Source organism: Amphimedon queenslandica, unplaced genomic scaffold (genome assembly GCF_000090795.2).
Source record: "Amphimedon queenslandica unplaced genomic scaffold, v1.1 AMPQUscaffold_13503, whole genome shotgun sequence".
Lineage (NCBI taxonomy): Eukaryota > Metazoa > Porifera > Demospongiae > Haplosclerida > Niphatidae > Amphimedon > Amphimedon queenslandica.
Genome location: NW_003546261.1, coordinates 98,604 through 115,343, shown reverse-complemented (window position 1 = coordinate 115,343; position 16,740 = coordinate 98,604). Strand labels below are relative to the sequence as shown.

Below are 16,740 nucleotides of genomic sequence, written 5' to 3'. Positions count from 1 at the left end.
TCATCATTACTACCGTTTTAATTTTGATTGTATTTTTACTTTTTCTTATTAGTTTTTTTTTTTGTTTCTTTTTCTTTCTTTTCTCATCTTTTTTTTTTTCTTTCTGGCTGGCCATGTTTCCTTGGTCAGGCCTTTGGTGTTTCTTTTTATCTAGCCTCTTAACTCTATTCTCATTGCCGGTCACTATCAAGTTTAAATAAATTAATTAATACATAAATTGCTGATGCATGAATATAACAATTGATTATTATAGTCTACTAGATATAATATTATTATTAGTTTTGAACAAGTGTAAAATTAATTCAAGTTGATATTACAGACTTTATCAATAAACTACGGCCTCACTGCATTGTATTATTACTCAACTGATAGTAGATCTATCTCTATTGATAAAAAATTATATTTGTCACTGAAGTTCTGTATGTTGTCTAGGCCATCATGGAGTTTGCTAGCATCATAAATACTGATGCTAGCATAGATATCTATGCTCTAGGTCGGTCAGGTCCGTGGTCATTAACGCGGGGTCCGTACTTTAGTCTTTTCGGGTCCCTTGGTCGGGTCCATAAATTAGTTTGTATCGGGTCCATCGCTCGGTCCGTAAATTAGTCTTTTCGGGTCCGTTGGTCCGGTCCGGTCCGCTTTTTAGGGACAACCCTCCAGAGGTGGATTGATGCATGTGAAGTGATGCGCTTCGATCAATGTAAACCAATGGCAACAAGAACACAAAATGATACATAATTCAGCTGTTAGTGTGAACACGATCAATGCGCATTATTTCAGCTGTATCAACAAAGCGCATCAAAGCGCTTTGAAAACTGTGCCAGTGTGAAAAGGCCTTTAGTATTTTTTAATCAGAGAGTGTATACCAGACCTGGGGTCAGTTATAATTACAATTGTAATGAAAAGCTGATTTACAATTACTAAGAGTACACATGTACTCTTATTTGTAATTGGGAACATAATTTTTTATAAAAATTGTTATTATAGTGCACTACTACTACACTACACGTACATGAATTTCATAGGATCCTTGCATACACAGCCAATGTGAGCAGAATGACTCAATACAAACACGGGGAAATAGTCACATTACATGATCAAGTGTATAATTTATTGTATACATCTAGATGGAAGTGCAACAATCACAGTTTTCCAGTGTAAGCTCATAACTCATGAAGTATGCTGTTTACCTTGTTCAGTATAGAGCTTTGTATGGAAAACCCTGATCTATGGTACTTTATCAAGCTGTGTAACAAACCCTGATCCATCGTATTTTTTTCAAAATTGCCAGGAAAGAATTCTCCATTTATGCAATTTTTCTGATAATACATGTTCTAACAGAAAATTAGAATACTGGATAAATTAAGCTAAACAATTATAAGCAAAAATAACATTTATTAGTTTCACAAAAGCTAATAATAAACACTAATTATTTCTATAAAAAGAATGAGTAAAAAATGTAATCCAGCACCTTAACAATATAAATTCTAACACACAAATAAAGAAAAAACCTATTCTTTAGAAATCTTTTAATTTGTTTTGAAGCTCCCTCTTAATTCGACTTGTACTTAAAGATTTGATTCCAAGATTACGAAATATTTCATTATTAGCAAAAAGCAGCATTTCTCCATCAATCATCCTTTCTTCAACGAGTTGTCCTATCTAAAAATATAAAAAAGATAATATTGACCAACAACAGTATTTTGCTGAAAAAAAATTTGAAAGATACACTGGTATTCAGAAAATAAAGCAATTTTTATGAAATTAATGCTAATCGACCTGCTAAACTTTTGAGTGACATGTATTTATGTCCTACCTTGACAAATTGACCAAGATTGCTAAGAAACTCCTTTAATTTTTGAGATGAAAATGGGTGTTCTGGTTCCTTTCCTTCTAAAACTCTTTTAAATACAACCCGAAACCTCAGTTCATCTATTTTATCATTCATTCCTAATTCCTCAGGGTCTAATTCTTCGCCCGATGTCAAATGCGAGTATAATAATGCACCATCATAAGAGTTCTCAAGTACAACTTCTGAGCTTTTCTGTAATCCTATTCTTTGCAACAAATTAGCAACGTCTCCTACGGAGAGATTACTAGCTGCTTCCAATAAATCTCCACCTGCAATAAATAAAATTAATGCTTTAATTAATAAAATTCAAAAGCATAATTGAATATTAAACTGACTATTTTTACCTGCAGTCAAGTAAGAAGCTGACATTGCATTTTGATTGTTTACAGTGGTAGTATCAGGAGTGGCTGCTTTATCGCTACCAGAGTTGGCTTTATCATTGCCAAAACTTGCTTTTGACTCTCCATAGTTACTTGCGTTCATTGGCAAAACTTCATTAACAGATGCCATCTTTCTGCAAATAATAATGTGTCATGAAACACAGTGAGAGTTACTTCTTGGATGGAATGAATGAATGAACTATACACTTAGCTACATAGTCCTCGTCAATGCTAATTGCTGGCGAGACCAAAAATTTGGTACCGCAACAAAAAGCATTGTTTGCATTATTTTTCCTTACAGTATATTGGCCCCATTGACTAAATTTGGTTCTTAAAAGCTAAAAACAAAACCCAATTGAAATATTAAACCCCAACAACAAAACTTATAATAAGAAATCCTAACCAAGGACAAATTTTGGACAGGACAGCTTTATGACATAAAAAACGATCAACTATAGCACAAACAAACCTTAATTGAGTTGGAGTTGGAGAAGGATGAGATCTAACTTTTGCCTTTTCTACTTGCTCTTTCATATTTTCATAGTGCAGCTCTTTCTGTTTCATTTCTAGCAGTTTTAATAGCCTCCTATTAAAATCATGTATTCATGTACATAATTTTATGGCACACATAATTATTTTTTTTAGAAATATAAGGAATTTACCTTCTCAATGCCAGCTGCAAATACACATAATATTTTATTGGCAAGGAAAAAAGGTATGAATCAAGTTTCTTATCTTTCTCCACATCAGAAATCTATTCACACAGTGATAACAACAATAAGTACTGCCGACAATATGGACAACAATACTTTAGTAGTATAGCTTTTTGTGGATTTTTTACATATCAGTTGCTCCAGAGAAAATAATTGATGCATTGTGCTTCGTATAGTATCCTCATCTGTCAAAAAATTACAAAATTTTGAAACTGTGTGTCTATAAATGTATACCTTCACTTTCAATTTTCTCCGCAATCTCTTTGTTTAACTTTACTTTCAGACAGTATGGAAGATGCCAAAAGTCATAAAAACCAATTTTGACCCATTCATGAAATAATTCAGACATTGCTTTAACATATGACACTGGAGTTTCACAAACATGATTGTACTGATCTTTTGAAAGCCTTAATAATAGGTTAAAAGAAATAATTATGTTTACTAGAGATGCACAAAAATGGCTTTTTACTGATATCATAAGTAGATAACTAATTATCTACTCTTGCTGATATTCTAATAACTGATATTACCATAGCTAATACTAGACAACACTGATAACTGATCTGATATTATTCTTTCTCAAAAAGGCACAGATCTATACATGCACAGTGCAGGGTTTCCCACAAAGAGCTAATAATACATGACTTATCGAGTAACTCTAAAAATTTATGAAAATCTAATTAGTAACGCGGTAGCGTTACTAAGTAGGATTCACCCCCATTACAATTGGAATCAGCTTAAACTTGATACACAACATAAGTACCAGGAAAAGAATATAAAACTAGAAATAGAAAATTCTCTTCTCTTTGATTTAGGCAAAATTTGAGCATAGGGCCTTAGTTCCTGGCCTGATTTTTGACCAAGTAAATAATCATAAGATATTCAATTTTGATTGAAAACAGACTTTCTACACAACATTATAAAGTACATCAGAAAAAAATACATAAAATTGTAAATTTTTTTCTATTTTTGATGAAATTTTGCCAAAGGCTCTGTACTTCATAATAATGGTCATTTGGCCTAATAATATTTATGAATCACTAATAAATTCATAAAAATCTAATTTTGATCAAAATCATCTCAAATTTTTCTATACAATATAAGAATTTTTTCCAACGATTAGTAACCTGTACTATTGTATACCAAGTTTGAAGTAACTTTTAAAATTATTCATTGACAATAAGCACTATACCGAAATGCTGTAGTAGAGTGTGATTTTTATATTTAGAATCCTCAATAGTCCTAGTTTTAGAATCATTATTTTATATGACAATTAAAAAATTAACCTTTTTTTCAAGCACATAGCCATGTGTTGTCATAATTGGCTATATGCATGGAAAAAACCATAAAAATGGTCAATAAGTCAATATTTGACAAGCTGATCTGTTTATTGGTACATCTCTAATATTTACTAACAAAAGATTGATGCTTACCCAGTTATACAATCAGATGAACACAGTGCAATGCCAACATCATTCAAATCAATATTGGACTCTAAGCAGAACATTCTTATTGTCAATGAGGATATCTCAAATCTTTTTTGTCCTACAACTTTCTGTATGAAACATAAATACAGTTTAGTAACATAACAAATATTGGTTTCAATATATTGTAAATCTAGGTTCACGTATAAATATATTTAATTTCTTATTTTTATAAAGTGGGCAATTATAGAGACAATTTTAATTTTTCTGATTCAGGAAATTCACAAAATTTAATTTTTAAAATCCCATAATGCATATAGTGTGTATACAGTCTCACATTACCTCCAGTAACACTTTTAATACCAAACAGAGACCACCACATACATTTAAAAGACTATCGTAAGGGAGAGAATGAAACAGATTCTCAAGTTCATTTTGTTCCTTCCATGTTAGAGTTTTCTATGGTGAATAAGTCATATTTAATAGTATATACTCATTACACTACTATAGTGAGCAGGGTGTGAAATAAGCCAGGGCTGCTTATTTCTGAGCAATGCACTTACCAAGAATGGCAAATGTCACAAGAAAATCAATATGTTTTTATTGTTAAACATTCTCAAAAGTATCTGGCGCAGTAAGTTTCAATAAAATTGAATTTAAAAATCATGCAGTCAATAGCATGTTTATAGCTCAGGTATTTCTATTCAGGTTTTCTATTGTTGAGTATAGAAGCTAGCTTGAGCTAATCCCAATCAAAACTTTATATTGTGTAAACTTTTTAAATCAAACACTATGACAGCAATGTTATTTCATCAGTAAAATTGCTCTGAGAAAATATTCATAATACCAAAAGCTGGGAAAATTACTGACGAAATAGCTACTCAAAGATATCATTGCTTAGCAGTTTAGGCTGCTCCAATTAGTTTTCCCAGGGCTGATAAGGTTTTATAGCATAAAGTAATAAAGTGGTGAAAGTGGGTAACAGAGCAAAAAATTAAAATATTGGTGCTCTGGGTAAAAATTGACTATAGTTTTGTGGTCTTTTCACTCCTATATATGTTATACTTTGCCCATTGACCCATAATAGGACACAAAATGATGCATTAATCAATATGTATCATACTTACAATGAATGAAGGATAGTTACTTAGAATTTTAATAGTTTCATTGTATCCATAAGTAGCTGTAATAAACCTATATAGGAAATACATCATTACCAAACAATAATGCATCACTCACAATCCTCGGGGAACATCTTCACATGTTGAACATTCACTAAAAGAAAACACTTTTGAAAAATTTTCTTTACTGACAAGGTGCTTATGAACAATGAATTTTTGAACTATTTCATCTTGAATATTGCCAAGATGATATATCTAAAAACAGAAATAATAATAATTAGTAGGTTTAAAAGAAGGTTTCTCAAATTAATTGTAGTAATTATTAAAAACCAATTTTTACTCAATACAACTGTTTCAAAAATGCATTCTGTTAGATAATAATTATCATAATAATGTGCATACCTGGGGTACAGTATTAAGCAGTATAGACTCATCAAATTGATATAGGTCATACAATTTAAATCCAACATTAAATGAATGATACTTCTTCAGTATTGGCTCTATATCACTAACATCATAACAACTGCAACAAAAGAGAATAGAAGCAGTAGCACATCAATTATAAATGTACTTTTCCGAAGTTCCAAATGAACAAGTATCATATGTAATCTCAGACATTGATATTTTGTATACTGACTTGTACTTTAGAAAATGACTGGTAGATTGGTGACTATGGACCATTTCAAAAAAATAATTATAACCGTCAATCTAAACAAAACAAATATGATGATTAAAAGATAATATTAATTATTAGTAGTAATGTCTTTACAATGTGTAGTATTATATTCAGTAATGCATCCATTCCATCATTAGTTGATACCACATCAAAAAAACTAATTCCAGTACTAAATTCTACTGGTTTTGTTCCACTAGTTTCTACATAGCGTTCATACATTTCTAGGAATGGAAAATGATAAATATATGACATAAGAATGAACTTATTAATATAAAAATAGTACTATAGTATTTAGCGATTGTGTATGTGTCTGCAGAATAAATGTACATGATAATATCAGAAACCATTTATTTTGTCCAATTGATTCAATCTTTTTTCCTCTTGTTCAGGAAAGTACTGTTGGAGTATTGATGTTAAAATCTGCCGTGCTGAAGTTTCTTTGGCTACTTCTAATGTGACTTTATATGAGGCTTGAGAGTGTATCCAGTTGTAGAAATCTATCAAACAAGGAAGAAGATGAGCACCTATATTCAGTGCTGGGCGCTTAATCAAAAATTGATATAAGACATAAAAGGAGCATTTTTTGTTATAGAGGTTCTTTGAGAAGAAGATAGTGAGTAAGAATCCACTACACAAGTCAGAAGGACAAATGTTTAACTCTGGAACAAAAACATACAGTTCCCTATATTTACAAAAATAAGATCAGTAAGTCAGATAGTTCAAATAATGCAAACTGACAAAAATATTGCATTATAATAAGTAAAGATGAATTTATGGCACTTTTAGTGTACACAAAAGTAGACAATGCCCATGCAACCCCAAAATTAGCTATTACTTCATACAAATCCTAACAAGATTATATAATTACCTCATTTGATCACCTAAAGTATTTCCAAACATAGAAAACTTTTTCTTATCATTCTAAAATATTAACAAACAAAAACTTTTTGCATTACAATAGATATTGTATACTTTTACTGCTTTAAATGCAGGTAAAAAGACTTCGTCATGTAGAATGCACTCATATTTAGAAAGATTTTCTTCATTTGGAGTCTCTTTGAGACATTCCCAGGCTATTTTTAGCCTACCAAAATTCAATACCTATGTACATGAACATAATTCAGATAAATTCAGAACCTTTCTTATTGTTATTTTTTCCTAGTTATACCTGATATAAATTCTGAACTCCACGGGAGACAAGTTTTTTCCTCTCTTCATGTGTTAGGTTAAATTCAGTCATTAACATTTCCCACAATTCTTTTGAGCGTTCAATACACTTTGAAATGACATCAGGTGCTTGTTTAAAAATAAAGTTCTCGACGTTGGATGGCATCACAGCAAATGAGAGACAGAGCAGTCCATAGTTCATCCACTGAGTGAATATCAATGAGTACCATGTCAAACTTTTTCTTTTTGTAAAACAAAGTGTTTTGTCAGATGTACAGACAACATCCAAATATCCGGAATCAGATGTTCCAGTTACCTATATTTGTTTTTAAAAAGAAGAAACAAAATTATAATTATTGGTACATTGTTAGTCTTGCTCTGTCCCTTCTTAAAGGGGTGGGGCAAGACCAGTACATTGTGTGACCTAAAAGCTATGTAGCATACCATAGTTCCTGGAACAAAACCTAAAGCAATAGTTTGAACTGAGAAAAGATGTTCCCAGGCATGACAAGAATTTTCTTCATCACCAAATAAAACAGTTGCCAAATTCATGATACATTCAACATGTTCTTTGTCCCTTTCATCTAAAATAAAATTAAAATCAAGCAGAAAAATTTAATATTTCTTTTACTTCTGACAAAAAAGTCTTGAAGTTTATCTGGCGAATCTTTTTGATCTAACAGCCATTTCATAAATTTGAGAAAGAGTTCATCAACATACTGTCCAATTTTTTCATCTAAAGCCTGTTGAACAACTTCAGCTCTTCTTGAATATTTATTTAAAAACATAGTCTCATAAACTGAAATGAAGATAGACATATTGAATGTCCAATTAGTTTTCTCAATTGCATTCTTGTTACTGTAGCTATTAAAATAAATTGAAAATCAATTGATATAAAGTTGTAAAACTTGAATAAAACCACAATAATAAATTCTGTATGTAATTTGAATCATGAATACTTAATGATAACTTTTAACAAATCATTTTTATTTCCCTGAAAAGTGTTAGCCCAGATTTAATTATACTCATTATCACAATCTTAACAACATGCCTACCATTTTAGAGCAATAGCCATCAGTTCATCAACTCCCCTCTGTCCACTAGTCCTTATTATCCTTTGAATTAAATCATGTATTCGAGAATATAACTGGTGTCTGCTTGGAATAGTTTGTTTTATGTACAACAAAAGAGTGAATTGATCTGGAGAATATTCCTAAATATTTAAATGTAACAAGTAGTATGTACAATTGTAAAATACCTTTTGACTAAGGATTTTGTTTATTGGATGCAAAATGTCATAATCACAAAGATTAGATTGAAACTGTGTCACCATCATACTCCACAGCACTTTCTCACTCCTACAAGCACTAAGCAGCCTATTTTAAAATAATATGAAAATCATTATTATGTGCTCAGATGTTACCTCATTAATAAGACAAGTCCATTACCACATATTACCACATTTTCTGCATTGATCTCAACAACATTACTCTCTATAATAATTTGGTTCAACCTGTCACAACAGTCAGCTAACTATTGTAAAAAAAAATAGTGGTATGTAGGTCAATAATAATTTAATCTATGTACCACTTGTCTTTCATTTTCATCTTTCAAGAGGGTGGCTGCAAAGGACTTGATGATTACATGAACAATGGCTTGTTTTTCAATTGCGACAGCCATTGGACTTTCATTAGAGCAAGCACTGACCTATCATATTAAAAATAATTATGAATTTTAATATTATTATTATACCTTCTCATAGAAAGATATCAGTTCTAAGAATGTATGACATTTTCCTTGCAAATATTGTCTAGTCACCTCAAAGTACATATCACAGAGAATATGCAATAACTGTGACTAACATAATTAATACAATACAGATAAAATGATTATTAAATTTTGTTACTTTACATTAGAATCAATCAGTTTTGAACAATACTTAAAATATGTTGGGACATACACCAAAGGTTCGGTTATGTTGACTTCTTGCTCAATAGCTTTAAACAAACCAGTACGCATCTATACAATAAAAATGCATAAAAACCACTTGCACAAACATGCATACCAGTCTCTTTCGATAGATTTGGCTTACATTGATATTAAACAAGAGAAGAGGGTTTAGAGTATCTTCACTAGAATCATCATTGTTGTCATTACTAATGAGTAGTTGGGAGAAATGATATCTGTATTTAGCTAAAGTTTCATCCATTTCTTGCAAAATGAGTTTATTAACAATCAAACCAATTAGTTTAAACATGGAAGTTGCTGAATCCTCAGTGATTTCTTTAGAGTAAAATGTAATGTAGTGATCAAAGATCATTTCTATGATAGCATAAAACTCGTTTGATGGAGGAGAAATCATGCTCAGCATTTCAATTACAGTTCCTTGTTTGAAAGCAATATCAACTGTTGTATCAGTTAAAGCAGTACAATTAATAACAGTTTCCTATATTAACAAAACAATAAAAAATTACAACAAGCCACTGCATATTCACTCAATTTCTAAATCAATTGCATGTACTTGTACAAAATGCTCAATTCATTCACATAATATATTGACTTGAAACTTTGTGGCTACACAGCATTACTCACGCATTATAAATCCACTATTGGCATTACAATAATCATTAAAAATAATTAATTAAAGCTTATACAATACCTTTAAAATACAAAATTTTTTCAGACCCTTACAGAATTTATAGCTGATGACAAAGTTCTTAGTAACTCCAGTATAAACTGATCAATAGTACATTGGAAAACAAGAGTCTCATCAACTGTCATTAACTGGTTGAGTTTGAAAACAACAGACAAAAAAATCCATTTATTTTTCAGTGGAGCTGAAAAGCTGCTAATAGATTCAACTTTGAACAAGTTCATCTGTAAAAAATAAGTATAGCAGTCTAGATTAATAGTAGTTTAATATAATTTATTAGCAAGGCAAAATTTGGTAAATGCCATTTTAAAAATGGAATCCAACAATAAACAGGGTTAAGGGTGATGTTAAAAGTCATGTAAGTGGAGCCTGGAATATCAGTTCTACTATTTTGCTCAAAAAAAACCTGTATACCTCTTTAACTCTCCATCCTATGCAAGCATCAGGCTCTGCCTGGACATCAAGAACAGGGTTGAGTGGCAGCAAATTCATACATGTCCTTCAGTAGAAAATGAATCTTTTTAGAGTTGTGGTGAAAATTGCTTGTAGTTTAGTGTAGGAGGAAAAATTTGACAATTTAGCATTTCAATAGCTTTTTGCTAAAACAAAACCTGCTACTTTTAACAATTACACTGTAAATTTGGTTTATTTTGTATGATGGTAATTTTTGCATAGCAATTGTGGCATGCATGCTAAATTTAGAATTGCTTTTATTTTATTTTACTTATATTAATATAATGGGTAAATAGGTAGCAAATAAAACCTAATTTTTTTATAAAACTATTGACAATCAACCAATTTACAATATAAACTAGAAAGTTTGCCAAAATTTCAACCTTTTCTGCAAAATAACAGCTATATATAACGTTATGTCATTCGTCACAACACTATTATTTCATCAAAAATGGATAGGAGAGACTTTTTAGTTTTTCATAAACTTTTCTCTTAATTAGGCTAAATAAAGCCTGTATTTATTCGCCCTCTTTTCCACAGCCTTCACAGGCAGCTAGTCATTACACAGGTTACCAAGTGTTAAGCATTTTTAATAAAGCACAATTAAGCTTAGACTATAGGTGTGTGACCCATTAAAAGTTACTAACCCTTGCCTCTTTCTAGTTTGCAGTGCAAATAAATTATTTCTTACCATTTTGTAAAACAAACTTCCAAGCTTATTAACAGAATCCATGCAGGTGTCTGTACAACCAGTACAGCAGTTTGTAAGACAAGTAAAAAGCAACACAATAATATGCTCAATCACATCTGGCTCTTCCACAAGTTTCACATTTGCTGATAGTTTGTCTGGAGCATTTTGTGCACAGTCATCAAGTATTCTTAATAAGGAAAGAGAGTTTGCATCTAACCATGAGACCCTTAAGTGATAGTGCAACATTGCTAGCTTCAATGGAACATTATCTGAAAGGAATAAATATAAAAACCAAGTTAAAATAGAGGAGAAAAATGATGATTTTAATCTACAATTTGCTCTAATACAGATCGCATAACATTGACACAAAGCAACACAAAAAAGAAGACTGATGAGCAGTTTATCTAACCTGCTTCTTTTGATAAGTGCTGCTTTAGGTAGACTTCGGAAAAAGTTCCAAGAGTTCGATCAAGTCGTTTTGTTATAGCATCAGAAAAATAGTCAGACCAAAGAGACTCATCTTTCAGCAAATCAAGAACAACTTTGATGACTGTATCATTTTCCTAATAATAACTCATATCAAATAATATATCTGGATAAAGTGAACTCCTTTTGCAAATACATGTGTGGACTGAAATGCTGTATGCATGGTATTGCATATATAGCTATTAGCTTTATGCTTTAGTTGTACTACAACATAGCAACATAAAAAATAATTTCACAAGTTAGCACATAAATAGGGCACTAGCATACAGAATTCCTATATTCTGAAGTTACAAGTGTCAGGCAAATTCATGATTTGCAACAATAACAGAAACATAATGCTTGAAGAAGAATAGAAATTATTTAATATAATACTGACCTGCCTTAGTAATTCTGCTATCTTATCCTCAACCACATTCTGTTCCTGATCAAAACTTTTAATTTTTCCTAACCTCTTCCTCCCAATTTCTGATTCCTCCGTGGCAACTAATGTAAGAGGTTTAGGTGCATGTATTAGGTGTAATGCCTTGTTAACAAGCACTTCAATGTACTCAAATACAACAGGAAAAAAACAAAATTGAGGCACAAACACTGCTCTATCACTGGAAGAACTGCTCTGATGTTTCAGTATAGCTAGTCCCAATTTAATCTCCTCAAGAGATTCTGGGAGATGAAGAGATGAGAGCATGCATAAGAAGGGTTTGCCAATGTCATCTGATTTTTTTGGATTTTCTTCTGTCTTTAGAAGCACAGTGTGCATGGCCATATTTTGGTTGATGAGTGATAGAAAATAAAGAACAAAGTTCTTAAAATTTGATTGTATGCTGGCCTCTATTGTACTGGAAAGGGTACGAGTTGATTGGTAAGTCATGGCATAATTTGCTGCCTGAAGTGATAAATCATACATTGTGCGCTTCTGCCAATAATTGTTAAATCTTCTCCTTATCACTTTTTCCACTTTAAATTCAAACAACATTTGACTCCAGCAGTCCTTGGCACTTCGAGCACCTGGGAAACCCTTAGTCTCTTGAATAGTGATGGTACTTGAGATCATAGGAAGCCATTTCTCAATCCACATTGTCAATACTTTGTCTGGAATGAAGCTAATCGATTTAGTTTCAGTGTAAGCCCAACATTTTTGACTAGGCAAGAGACATATCCTGAGCCACTCCTCCACATTTGTGCTTGTATTTGTTTCTGTCTGTCCAATCATGTCCATATAAATGTGTCTCCAGCCTTTGAGAAATATTGATGGATAGCAGTGAGAGTAAAACATGTTAGAAGGGAAATGAAGTATGAGAAAAACAAGTTTACCTATTTTAAGACTCTGCAACATGCGCTCTGCTTCCTCAATAAGTAGTCTAGTATGGTTTACAGTATCTTTGCTAAGATTATTCATGTCACCCCAAAGAAGAAGAACTTGGAAATCGTGTCTAAAAAACTGGCTGAGGACAATATTTAATTTTTCTTGACTAGTTGACTTGGTAATAATGTAAGTATGAAACAATTTTGAATCCAACGTAAAAAATTCCTCCAACACTTTCCGCTCCTTTTCTGTCTTAAAAGAACAAGAAGAATGTGCTGATAACAGCTCAAGTAGTGCTGGAGAGGTACGTGTGTAACAAAGGAACTTTTTTACTACATTACGATCTTTTAATAGATTTAACTGAGATTGAACAATATTTGGTAGTGAGAAGTGATGCTGATGGTTGAGATAACAAATTTTATAATATGGCTCTATTCTTCTGCTGTGTATTACAAGTGCCTCTGGTGTCATTAAATGGAGGAGTTGATTGGTAAGATGCATAACGATTAATTTTCTCAATAAAGATAGAGGGAAACTTTCGATTGATAACAAATTTGCAGAAGAGACCTTCTCAATATCTTTTTTTAAAGAAGTTGCCATTTTATCTTGGTCGAATTCAGCATCAAAATAGCTTACAATTCTATCATCATTTCGAAGCATCATGTGCTTAATAACTTCACAGAATTCTTCACAGTCTCCCTAATAAGAAAATTTATTATAATGATAGAGGTATCAAAATTACTAACCAATGATAATGAAATGTTAAATATATCTGAAAATAGGGCAACAACTTTTCTAATAAAAAATCCTTCATTTGTATCACATTGACAATTCTTGCTGTAACAACAGGGAATTGCTGTTTCACTAAAATTTGTGTCATAACTATCCTCAAATCCATGATATGAGACAAGTGATAGCAACAAAGAATCAATTGTTTGATCGGTGAAACCATAAAAACTAGATTCACTACATTTCTGAACAAACTCAATTATCTAATAATAAAAAAGATTATATCAAAGTTAATGCACATTTTTCTGTCATCAAATCAATTAACTTACATCTTTTGTGACAATGTCAAAAAGGATTCTAATATTCTGACAGTGGATTGATAAAGCTTCCTTCAGTAATACTTTATGACTTAAGGAGAATTTTTCGAACCGATTGAGGAAAGGTCTCTCAGTATGTTGAACCTCGGACTGACTTATGACCATGGCACAGTTAAAACAAGGACTCACACGAGTTGGCTTCATGACAGAACCAATAGCTACATTACAGTGAAAAACCATTTCCTCATTATTAAGAGTATTCTTGATGCATGTAAAGTTCTGATTGAATAGATCATAAAAGCATTCTTGTATTTCTTCAGCTTGATAAATAAGAACGGTGTGCCCTTGTGTGACAGAGTGTCGTATGGCAGTGGAAGTGTACAGCTTTTAATAAAATAGGAATGATAATAATATGAACAGCCAACAAAATTAATATAACACAATAACAATTAAAAACACAAAAGATGGCAAGGTACAGGAGTACATGCACTAACACCCCAAGCTTAACAATTGTCACAGGGACAGGGTAACAAGACTTACTTAGTAACACTGCAATTGTAGCTACTAGTAATTCTGTTGCTATTTCAAATTAGTCAACCACATAATAACATAAATATCATTTAAGTGACAATTCACTTGTCTTAAACTTCCTTACATGCATTTATGATGCATAAAAATTTTGAGCTGATTTGATGAAAATAAATTCCAGAGTTGCTCCAAATGCCATGTATATGCTCTTTTGTCAGCAAATGAAGCATGCTGTTCAGTTTACTTAGCACACTTTATCAAAAGCCAACAACAAGTGGGATTTTAATTCAGTGTCTGCACTTTTATACCTTGCTGTAATAATTATTATAATTTGTGCATAGCATACTTAAATTTTCTAATTTATTAGTAGCTAAAAGTTCTTACCTTTTGTGCATCACTGTCTCCAGGAAGTTTAGAGCAAGAGAGTATTTTAGTCTTATTTCTTTTCAGTATACCAAAAGTAAAAAGCAGTCTGATCAATGATTGATCCTCACTACTATCAATAAGTAACTTGTACCGCATTTTGTTCTCAGAGAGTAAATCTTGTGGCTCCTGCACAAAGCTACTGCGTAATATATCAACCAATGACCTTCGTTGCACTTTGTTGGGTTTTGAACCAATCTGTAGCATAGAATATTAAATTTTAAAAAACAACAAATTTTAGCACTTACATTTTCAAGAAAAGCACATAATATTTCATCAAAATGTTCAGTTCCACTAAAATTTTGCTCTAAAGCTTTGACAACAGATTCAGGTGAGATTTGCTGGTCACTGCTAAGATAAGTAAAAAAATGAATGAAGTCTCTCAAGCCAAAAAAACTGCTGAAATCAGGAATACTCATCATTTGTTCATAGATGTTTATAAAACCCTCAATAATCTCTATTTTGTCATCAATGCTACCATTAGGTTTACCATGACAAAATGAATATTTTGCTAACTGCAGTAGGTCATCATGAGAAGCTTCAGTTCTATAAACACTAATGGCACGATTAGTTTTAGCAGCATCTAATACTGTATTTGATAAGCCAACAAATGAAACCTGAAAAATTAATATAATTATTTTAAAAACTATCATCAAATTTTCTCAACTATAACTTACTAGTGGATCATCCAAAAAGTAATGTAGAACCTTAAGAGATTCATGCCTGTATTCAGGTATACCAGCTTCATCCATTAAAACTACTGACAGGTTGTCACTACCTTTTTCATTAAAGGTTTTTTGACGCACAATTGCTCTCTGAAATACTATCTCAATTTCATGTGATGTTGATTTACGAGAACACTGATAATATTGAGGGAAAATACTCTTAAACAAATCAGAGTCCTCAGTGCTCTCCTTGCTTGATTTTGTTCCTATGAATTTTGATGCTACTATTTTAAAGGAGATAGTTTTCGATGATCCTGGTGGGCCAACAATTATAACTGGAGTTTTTGTCATTACACATACAATAATGGCATAGATATTTTCCTTTAGTGCTTCAGTTGGTGCTATACCTTTTGGAAGTGCTATGTTTTCAGTGACCCATGCTAATTCATCAGCTAATGCCTTATCAAAAGTAATTGGAACACCACATTCACCAACTTTACGGTCTTCATGCATCTTTTCTCTGAAACATTTACGAAATCCTCCTTTTTCTTTACTAATACTTTCACTTCTTTTTTTCTCTGCTCCGTCACTGCTTAATCTAAAATAATACACTAATGCAAGTGATACAAAAACTGCACGAACAGAGACTTGAAATTCTGATTCATTTTTATACTTGGTGTCTCTCATAAACCATTTCTTTAGCCATGAATAAAGTTTAAAAACCCTCTGAATGTCTCTTTGGCTAACAGTACTTTGAGCAAAAAGAACAGCATCATCATCACTCATTCCATCATGCTTTAAATTTTCAGATGCAAACAAACGTATTAAGTTTTGGGCTTTGGCAATTTGTTCAGCAAAGAAAGTGTACTGAATTTGATCCACTTCTGGGTATTCAAGGTGGAATTTTTCCTTAATATATTCACGTTCATCTGCTTCTTTTAACTGTTCATAATCCCACATTATTAATTTGAGTGTTGGTGGAAGATTTTGAACATTATACGTTGGGTTAAACCAATTTTTACTATCTTTTGCACTAGTTAAGGTAACTGCTGCTAGACTATCAGCTCTGTGAGGATTACATGCAGCAACTATAAAAATTTCTCCATCTGAAGATATAGACTAGAATAAGACAGAAACAAGTCTCGATATACTAGTTTGT

General features: G+C 31.8%; 1 protein-coding gene across 1 annotated transcript in view; it reads right to left on the bottom strand.

Annotated features, from left to right (window-relative positions):
* Positions 1-1,320: 1,320 nt before the first annotated feature.
* LOC109593844 (uncharacterized) overlaps positions 1,321-16,740 on the bottom strand; it is a 31,457-nt gene continuing 16,037 nt past the window's right edge. The window contains exons 35-70 of the mRNA XM_020008954.1: positions 15,594-16,700; positions 15,165-15,533; positions 14,878-15,114; positions 13,978-14,349; positions 13,666-13,911; positions 11,993-13,618; positions 11,540-11,693; positions 11,131-11,399; positions 10,025-10,210; positions 9,426-9,779; positions 9,245-9,352; positions 9,086-9,190; positions 8,921-9,040; positions 8,757-8,866; positions 8,592-8,709; positions 8,389-8,546; positions 7,965-8,197; positions 7,778-7,917; positions 7,335-7,649; positions 7,139-7,267; positions 7,035-7,087; positions 6,511-6,848; positions 6,260-6,387; positions 6,062-6,198; positions 5,893-6,013; positions 5,609-5,745; positions 5,497-5,563; positions 4,712-4,828; positions 4,379-4,500; positions 3,180-3,352; positions 3,042-3,130; positions 2,895-2,986; positions 2,702-2,818; positions 2,197-2,366; positions 1,817-2,121; positions 1,321-1,662 (exon numbers count right to left, since the gene is read on the bottom strand). Coding sequence (XP_019864513.1) covers positions 1,519-1,662; positions 1,817-2,121; positions 2,197-2,366; positions 2,702-2,818; positions 2,895-2,986; positions 3,042-3,130; positions 3,180-3,352; positions 4,379-4,500; positions 4,712-4,828; positions 5,497-5,563; positions 5,609-5,745; positions 5,893-6,013; positions 6,062-6,198; positions 6,260-6,387; positions 6,511-6,848; positions 7,035-7,087; positions 7,139-7,267; positions 7,335-7,649; positions 7,778-7,917; positions 7,965-8,197; positions 8,389-8,546; positions 8,592-8,709; positions 8,757-8,866; positions 8,921-9,040; positions 9,086-9,190; positions 9,245-9,352; positions 9,426-9,779; positions 10,025-10,210; positions 11,131-11,399; positions 11,540-11,693; positions 11,993-13,618; positions 13,666-13,911; positions 13,978-14,349; positions 14,878-15,114; positions 15,165-15,533; positions 15,594-16,700 — 8,766 coding nt within the window. The 3' untranslated portion in view covers positions 1,321-1,518. The remainder of the gene's footprint in view (positions 1,663-1,816; positions 2,122-2,196; positions 2,367-2,701; positions 2,819-2,894; positions 2,987-3,041; positions 3,131-3,179; positions 3,353-4,378; positions 4,501-4,711; positions 4,829-5,496; positions 5,564-5,608; positions 5,746-5,892; positions 6,014-6,061; positions 6,199-6,259; positions 6,388-6,510; positions 6,849-7,034; positions 7,088-7,138; positions 7,268-7,334; positions 7,650-7,777; positions 7,918-7,964; positions 8,198-8,388; positions 8,547-8,591; positions 8,710-8,756; positions 8,867-8,920; positions 9,041-9,085; positions 9,191-9,244; positions 9,353-9,425; positions 9,780-10,024; positions 10,211-11,130; positions 11,400-11,539; positions 11,694-11,992; positions 13,619-13,665; positions 13,912-13,977; positions 14,350-14,877; positions 15,115-15,164; positions 15,534-15,593; positions 16,701-16,740) is intronic.